At 48.1% G+C, this 16,874-nt stretch overlaps 1 protein-coding gene across 4 annotated transcripts in view; it reads left to right on the top strand.

Moving 5' to 3' along the window:
• The first annotated feature begins 1,676 nt into the window (after positions 1 to 1,676).
• TBC1D2 (TBC1 domain family member 2) overlaps positions 1,677 to 16,874 on the top strand; it is a 39,856-nt gene continuing 24,658 nt past the window's right edge. For all 4 annotated transcript variants that reach the window (XM_037493041.2, XM_054689059.1, XM_037493039.2 and 1 more), the window contains exons 1-5: positions 1,677 to 2,243; positions 4,995 to 5,136; positions 10,091 to 10,238; positions 13,432 to 13,562; positions 15,457 to 15,653. In XM_037493041.2, coding sequence (XP_037348938.1) covers positions 1,869 to 2,243; positions 4,995 to 5,136; positions 10,091 to 10,238; positions 13,432 to 13,562; positions 15,457 to 15,653 — 993 coding nt within the window. In that variant the 5' untranslated portion in view covers positions 1,677 to 1,868. The remainder of the gene's footprint in view (positions 2,244 to 4,994; positions 5,137 to 10,090; positions 10,239 to 13,431; positions 13,563 to 15,456; positions 15,654 to 16,874) is intronic.

Here is a 16,874-nt window from a genome sequence, read left to right as displayed (position 1 = left end):
TTAAAAACATAGAAGTAGATATGAAGATGGACGTTTATTTAGAACAAGAAAATAAATCATAACAAATTGAGATACCGCTTCTGGCTTTTGGAAGAATTATTCCCAAGCAACCTCCCCATTTGGAAGACTGCAAATCCTGGCGGTCTGAGCGTAAGCTTTAGTGGTTTCACTATATATCCGCCTCAACAGCTAAGTGTTATCCTTAGTTTATAGGTGAGAAGACTGAGACTTGGGTTAAATAAATCGCCATAGATTGCTGAGTCATAACCTGAAAATTATGCAAAAGAGCTGCAGAGAACCTCACCTTTCTCGCCTTACAGTCTTTGGCCACGCACGAGGGTGCGGCAGAGGGTGGGAAACTAACTAAAAAGGGAGAGAAGAGGAAATACATCCCAAAAAAAAAGAGAGTTTTCATGTTTCCGCTTTAATTTTAAACTTAGCTCCTTCTCAGTTAAGGTATGAGGAGCAGTTAATGGGATTCTGAACTACCAGGTATTCGAGGTGTATGTATTTCATCTGAGCCTATAGCAGCCTTCTGACAAGGCAAGAGAACTTCAAACAAGTTCTAGACTCATGACAGCTCAGCCTCATTGGTACCGTTCATTCAGCAAACATTTTTAGATGTCTTTTAGCTATGATGGGTTTTCTAAGGATTAAAAATAAGTATTCGCAAACACTTTATACCAACTGAAAGATGGTGAAAATTTATGGAACTGCACATTTACAACACATGCTTTTCTGTACTTACTACCTCAAATAAATTTAATGAATTAAAAGAAAAGGTGGGGGGGTCCTCCCCTGGTGGCGCAGCGGTTGGGCGCTGGGCTGCAAAGCTGCCCGCAGCCTCTGCAGCGTCGGTTCCATCCCCGGCTGCCGGCGAGGGTCCCACATGGCGCGCAGACCTCTCCTGCCACGCCCGCTGCTCCCCTCAGCAGTGTACTTCGTCGGTCTGCCTGTTCTGTTCCCCGCTCTGGCTCTGGTGGGTCCTCTCGCCCTCCCGTGCTTCTGACTGCACCCAGTGCTTGTATAAATAAATGGGTGAATCTTTAAAAAAAAAAAAAAAAAGGAAACAAGAGGGTAGGTGGAGAGAGGGGCCTGAACTGTGAAGCCCTGAACATGCAGGCGGAAATGGGATGCGCAGCCCACGAGGGACGCACCCCAGAGGGACAGCGCAAAGGTTACAATGAGACAGGAAGTTGAATCCAAGAGTGGCACCAGGTTGCCGCGGAGGAGCAGCCAAGCTCGGGTGTCCCGCGCAATGTAACAGGGGTCGAAAGGAGACGAGGTGGACCCGTCCCTGAGCTGGAGCGCGTACCCTGCTCTACAGTCACCACGGCGCCGAAATAACGCAGCTGCGCCAAGGTAGAGCCCATGAGCCGCGCGTCCCACGCCGCCGGAAGTGACGCGCAAGGCCAGCGTCCCTCTCGACCAATGGCCTCGCGATGCGCCGTCGGATGGTGACCCGAGCTGACCAGCGAGGAAATGAGGAGCGGCCCGTACGGCGTGAGAAAGGACCGTCTTTTACGTCACCTAACCGGTGACTCCCGCCTTCTACCTGAGGCCACGCCCCGCCCCGCAGCCGCCCTCAGTAAAGATGGCGGAGCGGCAGCGGCCGGGCCGGAAGCCGCGAGTGGGAGGAGCCGGAGGGGGCGCGGCCTGACTGACAGGCGGTCCAGAGGGCGGCGGGGGCGTGGACAGACGCCCTAACTTGGGTTTTCGGTCTTTGAGACGTTCACGCCTTAGCCGGCGCAACCTTCTGCAGTCTCCTGGAGTCGGGGCTCCAGTGGCTCTGCCCGGCCCAGATAGCTCCCTTTTCGAGGTTACCCCAGGGTCGCTAAGATAGGGATCTCCACTCCCTCTGCGGTAGCATGGAGGGCGCCCCGGAGAAGCCCCCAGAGTCCAGCTCCTTGGCCCCGGGGTTCGAAGAACCTGCCGGCTCCACCGGGGATCCGGAGCTGCTCTCCCCCGAGGAGCCGGAGGACTGCGCCGGGTCCCTAGAAGTGGCTCCCAAAAAACTCTGTGGATATTTAAGTAAGTTTGGCGGCAAAGGGCCCATCCGTGGCTGGAAATCCCGCTGGTTCTACTACGACGAGGGGAAATGTCACCTGTATTATTCACGGACTGCACAGGCCGCCAATCCCTTGGACAGCATCGACCTCTCCAGTGCGGTCTTTGACTGCAAGGCAGACGCCGAGGAGGGGACTTTCGAAATCAAGACACCCAGCCGAGTTATTACACTGAAGGTACATGGATCGCTTTTCGCCTTTTCAGACAGGATGGGTTCCCAGGGCACGACAGGGTGCGGGTGTGTGGCCACAGTAAATTTACATAGTTTTGTGCTTTCCGAAGTGACTTCACACGCATTTCCTCACTGGGTTCTTGCAGCATGGTTGTTTGACCCATTTTACAGACGGCAAAACTGAGTCAGAAAGAGGAAGTGACTTTCAAGGGGCTGCAGAGAAAACGTTCACAGAATTGGAAAGACAAACACTTAGGTTTCGATGATCAGCCGATGTTGCTTTTTGAGGCATGTATGTACCTGTGCACCCTTCAGCAGGAAGGATAGGTTTTGTATTACAATTTTTTAATTAAGAAAACCTGCAACGGTGGAAAGGACACGCGCATTGAAATCAGACAGACTTGGATTTATTTGAGTAATTCGTCAGCTTTACTAGCTATATGACCATGGGCATCTAGGTAGTCTGTGAGAGTTAAAGCTAGGTACGTAAGCATCTGGCACATAAAAAGCATCTACAAATTGTTGAATTAATCCCAGCTCCTAGAATACAGCCTGGCTTCCAGTAGGTGCTCAATAAATATTGGCTGACTGAACACACTGGCCAAGGACAGAATGTTCACACCAAAAGGAGATGCCACAGAGAGACAGATCTGGTCTAAGAGTTCTGACATCCATGCTCCTTAGAGAACAGTGTGCTATACGACAGTGTCCCCAACCTGGCCCTATCTTCCACCCCTTCTGTCCCACCTCCAGGCAACTAACTGGGCCTCTATCAAAATCCCTGAATATGGCCCACAGTTGGTCTCCCTCTATTGGCCTGGCCTGATGGATGACCAAAGGCTAAAATAATGGAAACTAGGAATTCCAGATCAGGAAAGACAGGCATTTCAGAGGTCATGTGACTTTGTGGCTTACTAGTCATGTGTCTCCTCAGCAGGTTTAATGGTATCTACACAATCCCCAGCTCACATCTCTAACTATGCCATTGACTGTGTGTGCCTGGCTCTGTGTTAGGCAGTGGGGTGTGGAGCCAAATCAGACCTGCTCCCTGGTGCTCATATAGCTTAAGCGCTAGTGAGAGACTGACTAAGACTGACAAGGAGACTGTGTGCACAATAAAATCTTGTAGAGAGACACCGTGATAAGTCTATACTAGAAAAGGAGTGACAGGAGGGACCATCCAGAAGGCACATCATAGAGGAGGGGACACCCCTAAGACTTGAAAGAGGAAAATGGTTTTCTGTAAGCAGACAAGGGGGAGAAAGAGTCCCGTGAGTAAAAATAAGAAAACATGATACAGCCCAGAACGTCCAGGCAAATCCCAGAGGGCAAAAGATGGAGTGGAACAGCAGAAGCCCAAGGACAGGCACTTGTGAGTTAGGCCAGAGATCAGGCTTTGACTTGTGGAGGGTGGGGAAGTGGCTGGCGAGAGTTTCAAGGAAGCACTGTGAAATTAGTTGAGAAAGCTCAGTGTGGCTATTGGGTAGAGAGTAAATGAGAAGGCAAGGCTGATGGTCAGAGAGTCTGTCAGGAGGTGATTTGGAGTAGAGCTGGGTTGGGCTGGGGGGCAGAGACTGGGAGTTGCTAGGGATATTAGGCAGAGAATGTGCCTTGAGTAACAGGCTGATTGTCTGATGGGTCAGTCACTGACAGAAGGGCACCCAGGATGAGGAATGCATGGGCATCCAGGTTTATGGCCCCCTCAGTAAATGCTTAAGCTCCCAGGGGCCGGGGCCTTGTGTATCGACTCACACAGTATGTCCGGTGCCTGCCACAGTCCCCAAAATGGATAGCAGGTGCTCAGTGTACACCTGTCCATTGAAATAATAAGATGGGGCATGAGGTTTGGAACTTGTTGGCACACGGCCATGATAAAGCCTTGGAAGGGACTTCGGCCACTCAGGGACATTACATAGAAAGGGAAGGCTGACATGCCTCAGTTAATCTTATTTGATACCTCCATGGCAGGCTGGGGCTCTCTCAAGTAGCCCCCTGGCCTTACGCATGCATCAAGTCCAGAGATGGGGAGCTTGCTCATAGCCTGCAGCTCTTCCCACGTGGCCTTGAGGCAGCTATAAGGCTCACCCACCCACTTCTACAGCCCATTTGATCCCGTGCCTTCTCTGTATAAGTCATAGACTCCTGGCCGTAAATCACGACAAAACTCTAACCTACAACTGGGAGTCTCCTGTTCTGGAATCAGCTCTCCATCAGCAGCCCAGGCCAATTCAGAGTAGGTCCATCTGTAGACAGGTCTGATCACTCCTGCCTGAGCTCCCTCTTAGAGGGTGCAGTGAGGTAATGGTATGAGATGGAAATTGGGCAGGGAGTACTGGGAGACTAATGAGAGCATTAACCATTACCTTTCTGGGGTGCCTGGAAGGTATCATCTTATTGGCATAGTGTGATGGAGGACTTTCCAGTCTCCTATGGTACCCATGGTTTCAATGAAACCCAAACAGAGGGATTCCCCACATTCCACAGAAGGGCAACTAAGACTTTAACGAGGGTGATGGCACCAGGTCCCACACAGCTCAGAATTCCAAAGCTCTTCCCTCTCCCTTAGTGCTCCCAATCCAGCCAGCATATTTTGACTACCTAGTATGTGGCCAAGATGCATATGACATTTCAGAGGGGGGCATCCATCCACAATGATAATTTTTTTTTTTCTGGGAAGGACTATCCTTGTCACATCCTGCACCCAGTGCCATCCTGCAGACACAGGGCTTTGCCAACTAACCCTTGTGCTTCTCAGGCCGCCTCCAAGCAAGTGATGCTGTACTGGCTGCAGCAGCTGCAGATGAAGCGCTGGGAGTTCCACAACAGCCCACCCGTGCCTCCTGCCGTCCCTGACGCCAACCTGTCTGAGAACGGGCCTGCCCTGCGCCTCGACCTAGGTACCTGCAGGCTCACCTCCTGCCCACACACTCAGGGCTTCCACTGACCTAGCCTTTACCCTCCTGATGGGTGAGTGGGAGGAACTCTACTGTAGCAGCAGAGAGCCTGGGATGGGACTCAGGATTAGTTAGGACAACAGTCTAGCATCCAGGAGGAATGACTGTGAGGCCAGGCAGCCTGGATTCAAAGTCTGATCCTGTGTGGCCTTAGGCAAGTGACTTAAACTTTCTGAACTTTAGTTTCCTTCCCTTTAAAATGGGGTTAATACATCATATTAGGCTTATTATGAGGACTAAATGAACCCACATGCCTTATGTGGTTGGAACAATGCCCATACCTTGTCAGAGCTCAACAAATGGCAGCTAATATTATGACAGCTATTACAGGAAAGTGTGAACAAATCAAACTTTCACAGAGTTGCCATGAGGAAGGTGAATGAGAAAATGGAGGTCTTGTTATTTCTTACTTGTATACATTTTGTGCTGTGAGTTGGGTAGATCGGTGGTTTTTATCCCTGGTGTTTTCCTAAAGCAGAATCTTCATCCTGGCCATGCGGCCCATGAATGAAGTTCCTTAATCCAAAATCCTATAATGTCCCAGATGAGGAGTCCTGGAGGTCCTGCCTCTTGTGTCCTTGCCAAGCAAGGAATATGATTGGCAGGCTTGAGAGTCAGGGCAGACCACCCACAGTTGCCCTGCAGAAGCACAAGGAATGAGGTCCCAGCACAAAGCTTTAGCGGGTCTAACTTCTGTACTCAGATGTTTATGTGTCCCTCACTGAGCTCATCTGCCCTTGACCCTTCTCCTCTCCCAGGTCCCCTTCCCTCAAAGTCGTTCCTGCAGTCGAGAGCTGCCCTCCTCCCTTGCCTTGTCTCGGGTAACAAGTCTAGTCAGTCACCAACCATTGCTGGCACGTCTGCTCTGGCCGACATGGCAGACCCAGGCCCCCCTCACTGCTGATGCCTCTGTCAGGCCTCAGCTCTTAACTGGAAAGCCACAGCAGCCTCCTCACACTCTCCATGTCCTGGGCTGCCGCCTTAGACCATCCTTCTCACCACGCCAGAGTGCGCTCTCTAAATTGAAAGCCTGAGCCTGTCCCTCATAGCCACCCACCAGGCCCAGCCCCAGCTTTTCAGCACAGTCTTCAGGGCTCCTCCTTCCTCACCTCGCCTCTGCCTGCTTTGCCGGCAGCCATCTTGTGCTGCAGCACCACCAGAAGAGCCTGCTCTCTTTCCTCTGCCAGGCACAGTCCCAATTGTTTTCTGTGGCAAGCTCCATTGTCACTTCCTCATAGAAGCCTTCCAGGGCTTGACCAAGTGGACTCTATATGAGCCCTCAGCACTATTTTCAGATGCTTCTACCAAGTGCTTTGGGTCGCATTGTATTCTAGTGTCCTTGTCAGTCTTTGTGTTCTAGCCCTCAAGAGTGGGGCCTGTGTCTTTGTCGCCCAAGTCCCGAGTACCTGGTTCTCTGCTCGTCACATTGGGTATTTGTTGAGTGACTGTGTGAGTGAAAGCATTGAACTTTATACTTAAATGAAGAAGGGAATGTGAAGCCCTTAGCGTAATGCCAGACACATATACGTGCTCAGTATAACGTGGCTGTCCTGATAATGTTATTATTTGTTTATGTGTGTGTACGCTATTATTATTATTATAATAGCTGCCTAACTGCTCCTTTTTATTGTTAATAATTAGTAATTTGAAACTTTCTGGGTGGCTTATGTCTGTAAGGGCTGACTCCGGGAAAGAGTTGGTTTGTCTTTACTTCTGGACTTCTACCCTCACCTCCCACCTGCAGGAGAGCCAGGCACCCCAGCTGCGCAGAAAACTGCAGCATGAGTTGACATGGTTACCAGAGACCAGCCTGAGACTAGCAGCAACAAGACACCCTCTGATAATAGAATTCCTGCATGTCCACGTTAACAAAAGAGTGGCTTTGGGATCCCACATAGCCTTCTATCTGTGGGGCCCTTTCCCAGTTCTGGAATCCGGTGGTTTTGGTTTTACATACTTGACCAGGCCTCTTCGTGGTCTGTCCCAGCTCTGGTCAGGAGGGTTGGGGGGAGAGGCTTGATGCTGGTCTCCCCAGGATGATGCTGGTAGAAACTCAGGAAGCAGGGATGTTGGCTACTCCCCTGAAGCTTTCTCTTCCCACTGCAAGCCTTTACCCTCCCAAACCCGGGGCCCCTGTAAAACCTTCCTCCAGCCCAGCCAGAGGGCATTTCTGGAGTCTTGGGCAAGCTGGCAGACCCTAGATTTGCCATCTGGAGTAAACTCCACTTCTCTAGTCTCCACCCTTCCTGGAAGGAAGCAGGCGCCTGTTTCAGGACAGCAAAAACCTCGTGACTCACATCTGACTTTGAATCACAGACACTTCATCTTATAAAAAATGTCTTATTATTGCCCTTGAGTGATCAGCGAGGCATGCTCTCTATAGCTTAGAAGCCTTTGCACCTTTATACTTTACCTAAACATCCATCTTCACAAGAGCTCATAAAGATCAAGGGGAAGCCAACAGACATATTAATAACCGATGTTACTGTTGTTTCCAAAGCAGGACACAGGTTACCAGCACTTTTATAAATGTGCATCATCATGAAATATGCCAGCTGTTTACTGACACTGTCCAAATACTGTACATGATCAAGTTATATGGTCTCACAACATTCTTATGAGGGAATTAGTGTGATTCCCTCCCACTTTACACAACAGGAGACTAAGGCTCTAAGAGGCCAGGGGATGTGTCCAACGTCACAGGGCAAGAAAATTTGAACCCTAGTGTGCAGACTCATACCCCTAACCTCTCCACCAGAGGGGCAATTAGCCTTGTGCCCAGAGCCCTCTGGGGAAGCAGTGGCCTACTGGCCCAGACCCTCTGTTGGGCAATGACTTCTTCCTGCTTGTGATGGAGCAGTCTCAAGGGCTCAGGCAGAAGGAGAATTACAAATCATTGCTGCTGAAAATTCTTTGTGTGGTCACCTCACTGAGGACATTTGTCCAAGCTGGAGAGGAGCCCTGCCCTTTCCAGCCCCATTTCCTCTGGTTCCCTTCCTGCGTCAGCTCTGGGTCCAAAACACCCAGATGCTGCCTGCACTTGCATACAAGGCCCCTCCTCACCCCTACATCATCTGGTCTCCAGGGCCCAGCTTCAGTGCCCTTGTTCCAGGAAGCCTCCCTGACTTGAGTTGGCCGTAATCTGCCTCCACACACCAGAACCCCCCCTGCACTTTGGCCTGCCTTCCACCTGCCACCCACTTGGTCTTCCTGTTCCTTTAAGTGGAGCTTCCTGTGCCTTTGATTATCTCATTTCTCCAGCCCCACCTGGAAACCTTAGGGTAGACACCCAAATGTGTTTGGTGAGAGAGTGAATTGGAGGAACTAGAGAAATAACTTGATATTGCCAAGTATTAGTCAGCTTGCAAGAAATGAAAGAGCCTATTAGAAATTAACAAATTTATTTTTTTGTAGATTGAACAACTCCTCTCCCTACCATTTATTTATTTTTTGCACCCATACCGTTTTGCATGTTAGTGCAACAATGAATTCCCTCAATGCCTACTTTTCCCACCTGTTGCAGGTGTCAAAGGTGTCTTGTCTATTGCCCTTTAGATCCCAAAACAAGATCATCCCAGGGCCTCCCCAGTGGCGCAGTGGTTGAGCCCTGGGCTGCGAAGCTGCCCGCAGCCTCTGCAGCACCAGTTCGATCTCCGGCCATCGGCAAGGGTTCCACATGGTGCGCAGACCTCTCCTGCTGCGCCTGCTGCTCCGCTCAGCAGTGTATTTCATCAGTCTGTCTGTTCTGCTCCCTGCTCTGGCTCTGGTGAATTCTCTCTCACCCTCCTGCGCTTCTGACTGTACCCAGTGCTTGTATAAATAAATAAATAAAACTTTAAAAAAAAAAAAAAACAACATCATCCCATCCCATAAATGGCCTTCGTTCTCTTCCACTTTTTACAGCTCCCAAAACTGACTTCTAAATAGCTCATCTCCCCTGTCTTAGACCTCAAATAATGTGTCCTTAACCTTGAAACCTCCTTAACATTAAAGGTTCAGAAGCACTAATTATCAGAATTAAGATGAATACGTGGAAAACAAAAAAGTAGGGTAAGAGTTCCCGTATTCCCCTCGCTTTCAGACAGCCAGTGTGAATATTACGTCATGACCTCTCCCCCACCTTTTACTTGAATATATTGATAGTTCAGATTACATAATAATACAAAACATATACTGTGCTATTTGCTACTCAGTACCCTGACCTTAAAATTTTCCTATTCTGTAAAATCTCTTAATAAACCTCTACTTTTGGTGAATAAATATTGTATTTGTGTTTATACAAGTATTCTCAACCGACTGAAGAAAATCTAAGGAAAAACAGTAAACTGTGGTGGCAGTAGCCTGCTCGCTTCTTCTAACCCCATCATGTAGCTCTAACCATTGTTGGGACTGCAGAATATATTTCTTTGAGACTTTACCTATACGATTGAGCTCATACTAAAACTCCAATTTTTATGACTTTTTCATCTAATAGTATATCCATCCCATGATCCCCATAGTGTTAAGCATTCCCCATTAGCCTTGTTTCAAATGGTTGCCTAATATTCCACTGTCTGGAGGCTGCATGATGTTACTTTCCCCAGAATTTTATTTTTATTTCTATGTTGAGGCTAAACAGTGCTGGCATCCACCACTTGGCTCATTAAGCTTAGTTTGTATTTTAGACAACTTCTTGAGGATGGATTCTCAGTTGTGGGAATAATCTGTACTTCTGCATATTTGTGAGGGCTTTCCAGGAAGGCTGTCCAAGCAGAGTGCATCATCCCACTGGCTGCAAACTAGTGAAAACCTGCCTCTTCTGCTGGTAGCCCACACGGAGGGCGTGCTCCTCCGAGGCCCTCACCCCCACTGGCTAGTCTTCCCAAACAGAGTGACTTCCCTTTCCTTTTTCCCCCAGAGCAAGAGGAGGCGGAGCTGGAGGAGTTCCTGTGCCCCGTCAAAACACCTACTGGGCTTGTGGGCCAGGCAGCTGCCCTTCAGCCAGCCCCCGCCCTGCCTTTGGCCCTTCAGAATATTTCTCTCAAGCACCTGGGAACTGAAATACAGTAAGTGCCAGTGGGGAGAAGGGCAGCCAAGCCCAAGCAGCAAAGCGTTGCCTTCTTGGGAGCATACAGGGTCTGGTGTGATTTCCCTAGAGGAGGTGGGTCTGGAGAGGTGGTTAGAGGTTTATTTTCAAGTCATCTTGAAAATCTTTGAAGTTGTTACTTTAAAATATTTCATTTGTTGTTCTGATTTTAAAAGTAATATATGATTCTTTGTAGGAAGTAAGAAATATCTAGAAAGGTAAAGATTTTTAAGTCACTCATCACCTCATCACCCAGACAAACCTTCTTGGCATTTGATAGTTCTCTTTCCTCCATGTTTTCTATATTCATACATGCAAAATTTAGCTGAATGTGATGTGGCTTCACAGATGATTAGTATGTATGTCAAATGCATCAAATGGTTCATCTTTTACATGTATAATTTAGTCTATGTCCCTCTCAGCTACTTTTTTCATTTAATAATGTGTTGTATATACAGTCTCCCAATGGTAGTCTTTGTTCTGAGAAGTTTATAAGCAGATAGCAATGAGGTCTGGGCTTTGGAGCCTGCCTGCCTGGACTTGTATCCTGGCTCCACCAGTCACTAGCTGTGCTGCCCTTGGCAAGTTATTTAATGTCTCTGTCCTTCTCTTAAACTGATAGGAAATGTAAATAAATCAGTGCTTGCCTATAAGCTCAGGGTGGGGGTTAAGTGGGTTTAGATCTGTGTTTGACAGTTGTTAAGTACTTGATAAATAGTATGTGCTGTGGTTATCATTGCTCTGGACGCTTTGGAGAATTAACAATATACCCAGTGCTGATCCTGTTTGGGTGCTTATTTTCTGTGGAGACTTCAAACTGGGACCTGTTAGAAACAGAATAGATTGCTCACTGGAATTGGATTAGAGCCCATGGATCTATGACTCGAGCATATCAAAGCAAGTTTTAGAGAAAATACAAGTGTCCTTCAGGGGCTGCTGGTTGGAGGTAGAACTATCTCCACTATATTCAGATAGAGGGACCTGGTGCCCAGGAGAGATCTGAGCTACAGAGAAAGAGACGGGGCCGGGGGCAAGGAGGTGAGAGGGGGTATGTGGCATGGCTGAACCTCCCAGCATGAGGAGCAGACCATGAGATTGCCCTGCAGGGGATCTTTCCTCTAGAGGCATCAGGGAAACTGTGTGCTTTGAGAGTCTGCTGTTGGGGAGAGGGGACCTAAAGAGTGCAGCCATTGACCAATGTGTTCCCAGGGCACCCCTGTGAAGATTAAGCCAGGTTTATGCCTGGTGATGGCCACCGGCAGCAGAAGTGGAACAGAACATGCAGAGACCAAGAAAGGAAGGAAGTTTCAGATAACCAGTCAGTTACTTCCCTCTGACACTTGTAATAACCCACAGAAAATTCGAGGCAACAGCACAAGAAAAGTACCTTGGGGTTTGCTGGGGTCTGCCATGCGTCCAGGTCACATGCAAGGGATGGGAATAGGGGAGCTTCTAGAGCACCGTGCTTAGGCTTTATGCTGTCATTGAGGTTGTCTGGACAAATCTGTGAGATGGTATGTAAACAACAAACCAGGTGTTTTGCACACTTAGAGAAAGCCAAGCTCTGAATCAGGAGACTTGTCATTACATAAAGGAGTTTTATTTGCAATGGCCATCAAGAGAATCCGCTGCAAAATGTAGGGGATCTGTTAGGGGGAAAGGATGTCCTGAGCTAATCCCATACAGACTTTGTGGACCCCACCCCCACTCCAGACTAAAGCCATCAAGACATTGGGAAAGACAAATCCATCACCACCAAAGGAAAGGTGGCTGGGACCCGAGGGTGGAGTTGGGCAGCCAGGTTGGAGATAAAAACCAAACACGTGGGCCTTGGGGTCGCTCGCTATTGCTCGCCTCCTGGCTTCACGGCTCCTGGCTGGCAGTCAGCTCTCAGAGTGCCATTTTGGGATTCCTGATTGGCGGATCGGGTAGGACTCATTTAAAACTTTGTCTCCCACTTTTCTCCCTGAGCTGTACATTTCCTCATTTCCCCTTCCCTTGTAAATAAACCTTTATTAACCTTTCGCGTGTGCCTGCAGTAGAGTATTGATAAGTCCTTTTAAGCACGCTGGTGAGGACCCACAGTCAGGCACCCCGTTTTGTATTGGGGTTGCTCTACAACAGATCCAGCTCCAATATCCAAACAGTTAATTTCTTAGACCGTGGAGTTAGATGTACAGGTCTGGTGTTCAACCTTACCTACCACTTACTTCCCCTGTGGCTTGGATTATCTTTCTTCTCTGAATCTCAGTTCTCTCTCTACAATGGGTGATTATATCAATAGTACTTACTTTCCTCTGGCAGTTGTGAGATTAAATGAGCCAAATGCATGTGGTGTTTGACTTAGTCCTGCCCTGGCTTGGATCTGTTCACCATCTACATTGCACATGAAGAAACTTCTAAGCCTAGAGAAAAAACTTCTTGGCTCAGAGAGGGTAAATGGCTTGCCCAAAGTTACCCTCTAAGTTGTGTGGGCCTTTCAGACCTGGAGCTAAACCTGTACAGAAAATAATCTTTGAACTACTCCAAGCAAAGTCAATACATTTGTGAAATGGAGATGCCTATTCTAAGAGCAGTAGTTTAGCTCGGTCATGGCACCCTGGGCTGTGTCAGTGGTACTGTGTTAGTAGAGCCATCCCCAGTAGACGTGTGTGCTAAGCCTGGAAGGCCCTTAGATGCTCTGAAGTTTGGGTTCTGTGCCCTCCCACACCCCAGACATGAATGCTTATGAGTCCTAGACTCTCTGGGAAGGCTGAAGCTGCTGGGAAAGGGAAGTGCGGGCAGCAGTGACGGGCACCCCACCCAGCCAGTGCCTCTAGCTATAGGGATGTGTCCTGAGACCTCCCCACCTCTTGTGGCTCCTGGTTTGTGAGATCTATGTAATGGGGCGCAGCATAAGATCCAGTACAGTGACACTCAGTAAATAGTGCCCTGCATGGCCATCATTATTTTTTTAATATGACCTTTACCTTTGTTTTCAGTTGGGGAAAGTAAGGATTAGAAAGGGGAAGTGACTCACCCAAGGAGTCAGGATTCCTTGTAATAGGATCTGAGAAATACCAGAGCAAGAGTAGTCACTGGACAGATTTCAAGGTCAGGTGGTGGGAGTGCTGAGTTCTAATTTATTCTCTGCTCTTAATTTAACTGATTGTGCTCCTCTGTTTCCCTTTCAGAAACACAATGTACAATTTCCGGGGCAACAGGCAGCCCCAAGGAACAGGCCACAGACCTCCAGAGGAAGATGCTTCCCCAATTGGGGACCCTCAGAAGGAGCAGCCCTCGCCCCCTGACCCCAGCGCCCCAGGTGAGCCTTTGCCCAAGTCTGAGCGCCCTTCAGAGACCTAGTGAAGACCCTCTCTCCTCTCCCAAGGGCCAGCATTTGTGTAGTGTGTCAAAAGACGAAATGGACTCTCCCTCTGGGTTTTGTGAGTCTAATAATGATACCTTTTTTTTTTTTTTTAACACATGCACGTTGTTATACAGCCATCCTCACCATCTCTCCAGAACTCTTCATCTTTCCAAACTGAAACTGGAAATGCTTAACAATTGTTTGGGATAATAAGGAAAACTCTTACTTGCTTAATTTCTAAGGAGAGGGTATAAAATTGCCTTTCTGGAGTGACTGAAATCCGATTTCCCCAATGAGCAGAACGAGTGACTACATGGCCACTGAGCTATGACATAGCTCCTTACGTCTGCCACAAAATGTGGTCGAGCCACACCATTAGGGGCTTGGCTCCTTTGGTGCCCTAAGTACATATTTTTATTTTGCTCTGTGCCTGGTGCAGCCAGATTTCTTTTACATCTGGAACAAGACCATTCTGTTGTTGTAGTCAACAAGGCCACAGAGTTTCTGGTTCTTGTCAAGAATTACCAGAGTAATTTTTTATCTGGTAAGACTGGCCAATCTGATCTCTAGAAGAAACATGCGAAGTCATTCAGCTCCTCCTCCAAGCCCTATCTTTCTCCTCCCCCAGAATTACATACCACGTTCTGATTTTTAATACCTTAATCCCAAGAGGACTGCAATGGCTTGCTAAAGAACATATCAGGAGAAAGCAAATGAGTAATTGGGGTTAGGAGACTGAGATGAGATCAAGATAAGATCGTACAGAGCACTAAAGGTGGGCAACCAGTGTGGCTCTGAGCTTCTGAACAGCCATGGCAAAAAGGGAAATGCTGGTTAGGTTATGTCCCGTGTCCATATGGCCAACACATGTTTCTTCAGAAGAAGCAAAGTTTTCTCTGGCACTGGGAACTTATCCCACTGGAGCTCCATCATGAGCATCATGTGTATGGGCCACGTTAAAAGATTCTCAAGGTCTTTTATCACATAATCGGGTCATTGAAATGCCCCCACATGGGATGGTGGCAGAGCACTAAAGCACAGAGCACTAAAGCAGGGCAGATAAGGCCACCTGGGTGATTGACTCAGTGATGTTAGATTTAAGAATATAATATAGTACTAGTCGCAAATGTTTTCTGTAAAGAGCCAGATAGTGAATATATGAGCCATGCGGACCATCTGGCCTCTTTCACAAGTACTCAACTCTGCCCTTGTGAGTGAAAGCAGCACATATAGTGCATGCCTAAGTGGGTGTGGCTGTGTTCCAGTAAAACTTTATTTGCAAAAGCAGGTGTAGACTGGCTTTGGTTTGTGGTCTGTCGCAGTTTCTGACCCTACCTTAGAGGAAATGAAAGGATTATGAACATTGTGGAAAATATATCCCAACTTAGCTTATAATAAGAATAAAAGAAGAGTTTGTTACTCTATGGGGCTCCTTTGAATGGACAGCTCTGAGTGTTTTGCAAATCACCCAGAGGGCAGAGGTGGGATCCTGAAACAACAAATAAGAGGCGGCAACCTACTGGCAAACTCTAGGGGTGGGTAGTATGAAAGGCCCGTGCAAGTGGGAGTCCAAGTGTAGTTTACAGAACGGGCTGAATGACCTGGCTAGCATAGTCTAGATAATATTTATATATCCCAGTGGCTCTCAAAGTATTATCCCTGGACAAGGTGCATCAGCCTCAGGGACTTTTTAGAAATGCAGATACTCAAGACCTCCCTGCGAAAAGCTCTGGAGTAGGGTTCAAAAGCCTGCATTTTAACAAGCCCTGCCAGTACTTCCATAGCAAGCTCAAGTTTGAGAACGCCTCATGTCCTTCATCATAACCTCTGCGTTTCTCCTTTTGAGCAGGAAAAGAGCCAGCAGGTTCTCCAAAGCCTATACTCAAGTCCTCTCTGACTGCCAATTTCATTCAGAAAGCCAAGCGTCAGAACAACACCTTCCCATTCTTCTCTGATGGACTCACGCGGAATCGAACTGCCCAGGAGAAAGCGCTGGCCCTGGAGCAGCAGGTTCTGATGCTTACCCAGGAGTTACAGTCTCAGAAGGTGAGCTTTGACCCCAGAGAGGCCCCAGACTCCAGCATACCACTCTGGGCCTAGAGCCTTTGGATGAGCTAGTCGTGAGGCACTAGCCCTCTGGGCTAGGCCAGTCTGTCATCCTTAATGCCCAAACTGCAGGTCCTTCAAATTGGCACACTGTTGATTACTCAAGGATATGCTGTCACTCAGACTAGGTGACCAAATGCCACCAAGGGCAAGGTGCCTGAAGACCACTTTAGTTACAATAATATTAATAACAATAACAATAATGCTCTCATCCCTCCCAGAGGATAATGCTGCATCTGATTCCATACCTGGCTCTAGAGTTTCCAGACTCTTAATTCCTGGGGAGGGGAAGGGAATACTGTATTTTGGAATATTATCGCCCTTGTACATTGCTTTTTTTTCCTTTGTGTTGTGTTTTTGGAGAAGACAGTTCAGAAAAATGCTCTCCCTACCTAGTTTTGCCCCTCCTCTGCCTTTCTCACCCTATGTAGATATAAGGGGACCCAGTGGAGGCTTTGTTCCTGGCAGGGCAGAAGTTGTGTCCTCGGTGGGGCACAGGTGATGAGAGTTCTCAAAGGAGGCAGCTCATTCACTCTTAGGTTCTCAACTTATTTGTTTACTCATCAGGCTTTTTTTTTTTTTAATAAATGCCTGTTGTTTCTATTTATTTTATTTATTTATTTTAAAGATTTATTTTATTGATACAAGAACCAGGGTACAGGCCAGATGCGCAGGAGGGTGAGAGGATTCACCAGAGACAGAGCCGGGAACAGAACAGGTAGACTGGCGAAACACATTGCTGAGGGGAGCAGCGGGCGAGACAGGAGAGGTCTGCTCGCCATGTGGGTTGCTTTGAGGCCGGCAGGGATCGAACCAGCACTGCAGAGGTTGCAAACAGCTTCACAGCGCTGCTCTCAACCGCCTGTGCCACCAGGGAGACCCCTGGTGGGCCTTTCAGAAAGGTTTTTTGAGGATCTGTTATGGGGAATACCATAAAAAGTTGAATTCCTAGGAATTCAGATGAGTCATGGGGTTCTAAGTGCTAGGTCTCGATCTCAGGGCAGAGACAGACATGAAGCAAATCCACACCCAGATGTATTGTTGCTGCATGCGAAGTCTCGGTGTCACTTAGCAGCCAGTTACTCTCATTTCCTCCCATTTTGTCTGTGTTGCTTTGTGAGGCTGCACAATGTCTCTGAGAGCGGAGATGGTATTAAGCAG

Source organism: Talpa occidentalis, unplaced genomic scaffold (assembly GCF_014898055.3).
Source record: "Talpa occidentalis isolate TD23 unplaced genomic scaffold, MPIMG_talOcc4v2.1 talOcc4.7, whole genome shotgun sequence".
Classification (NCBI taxonomy): Eukaryota; Metazoa; Chordata; class Mammalia; order Eulipotyphla; family Talpidae; genus Talpa; species Talpa occidentalis.
This window is presented reverse-complemented; position numbering and strand designations above follow the sequence as displayed.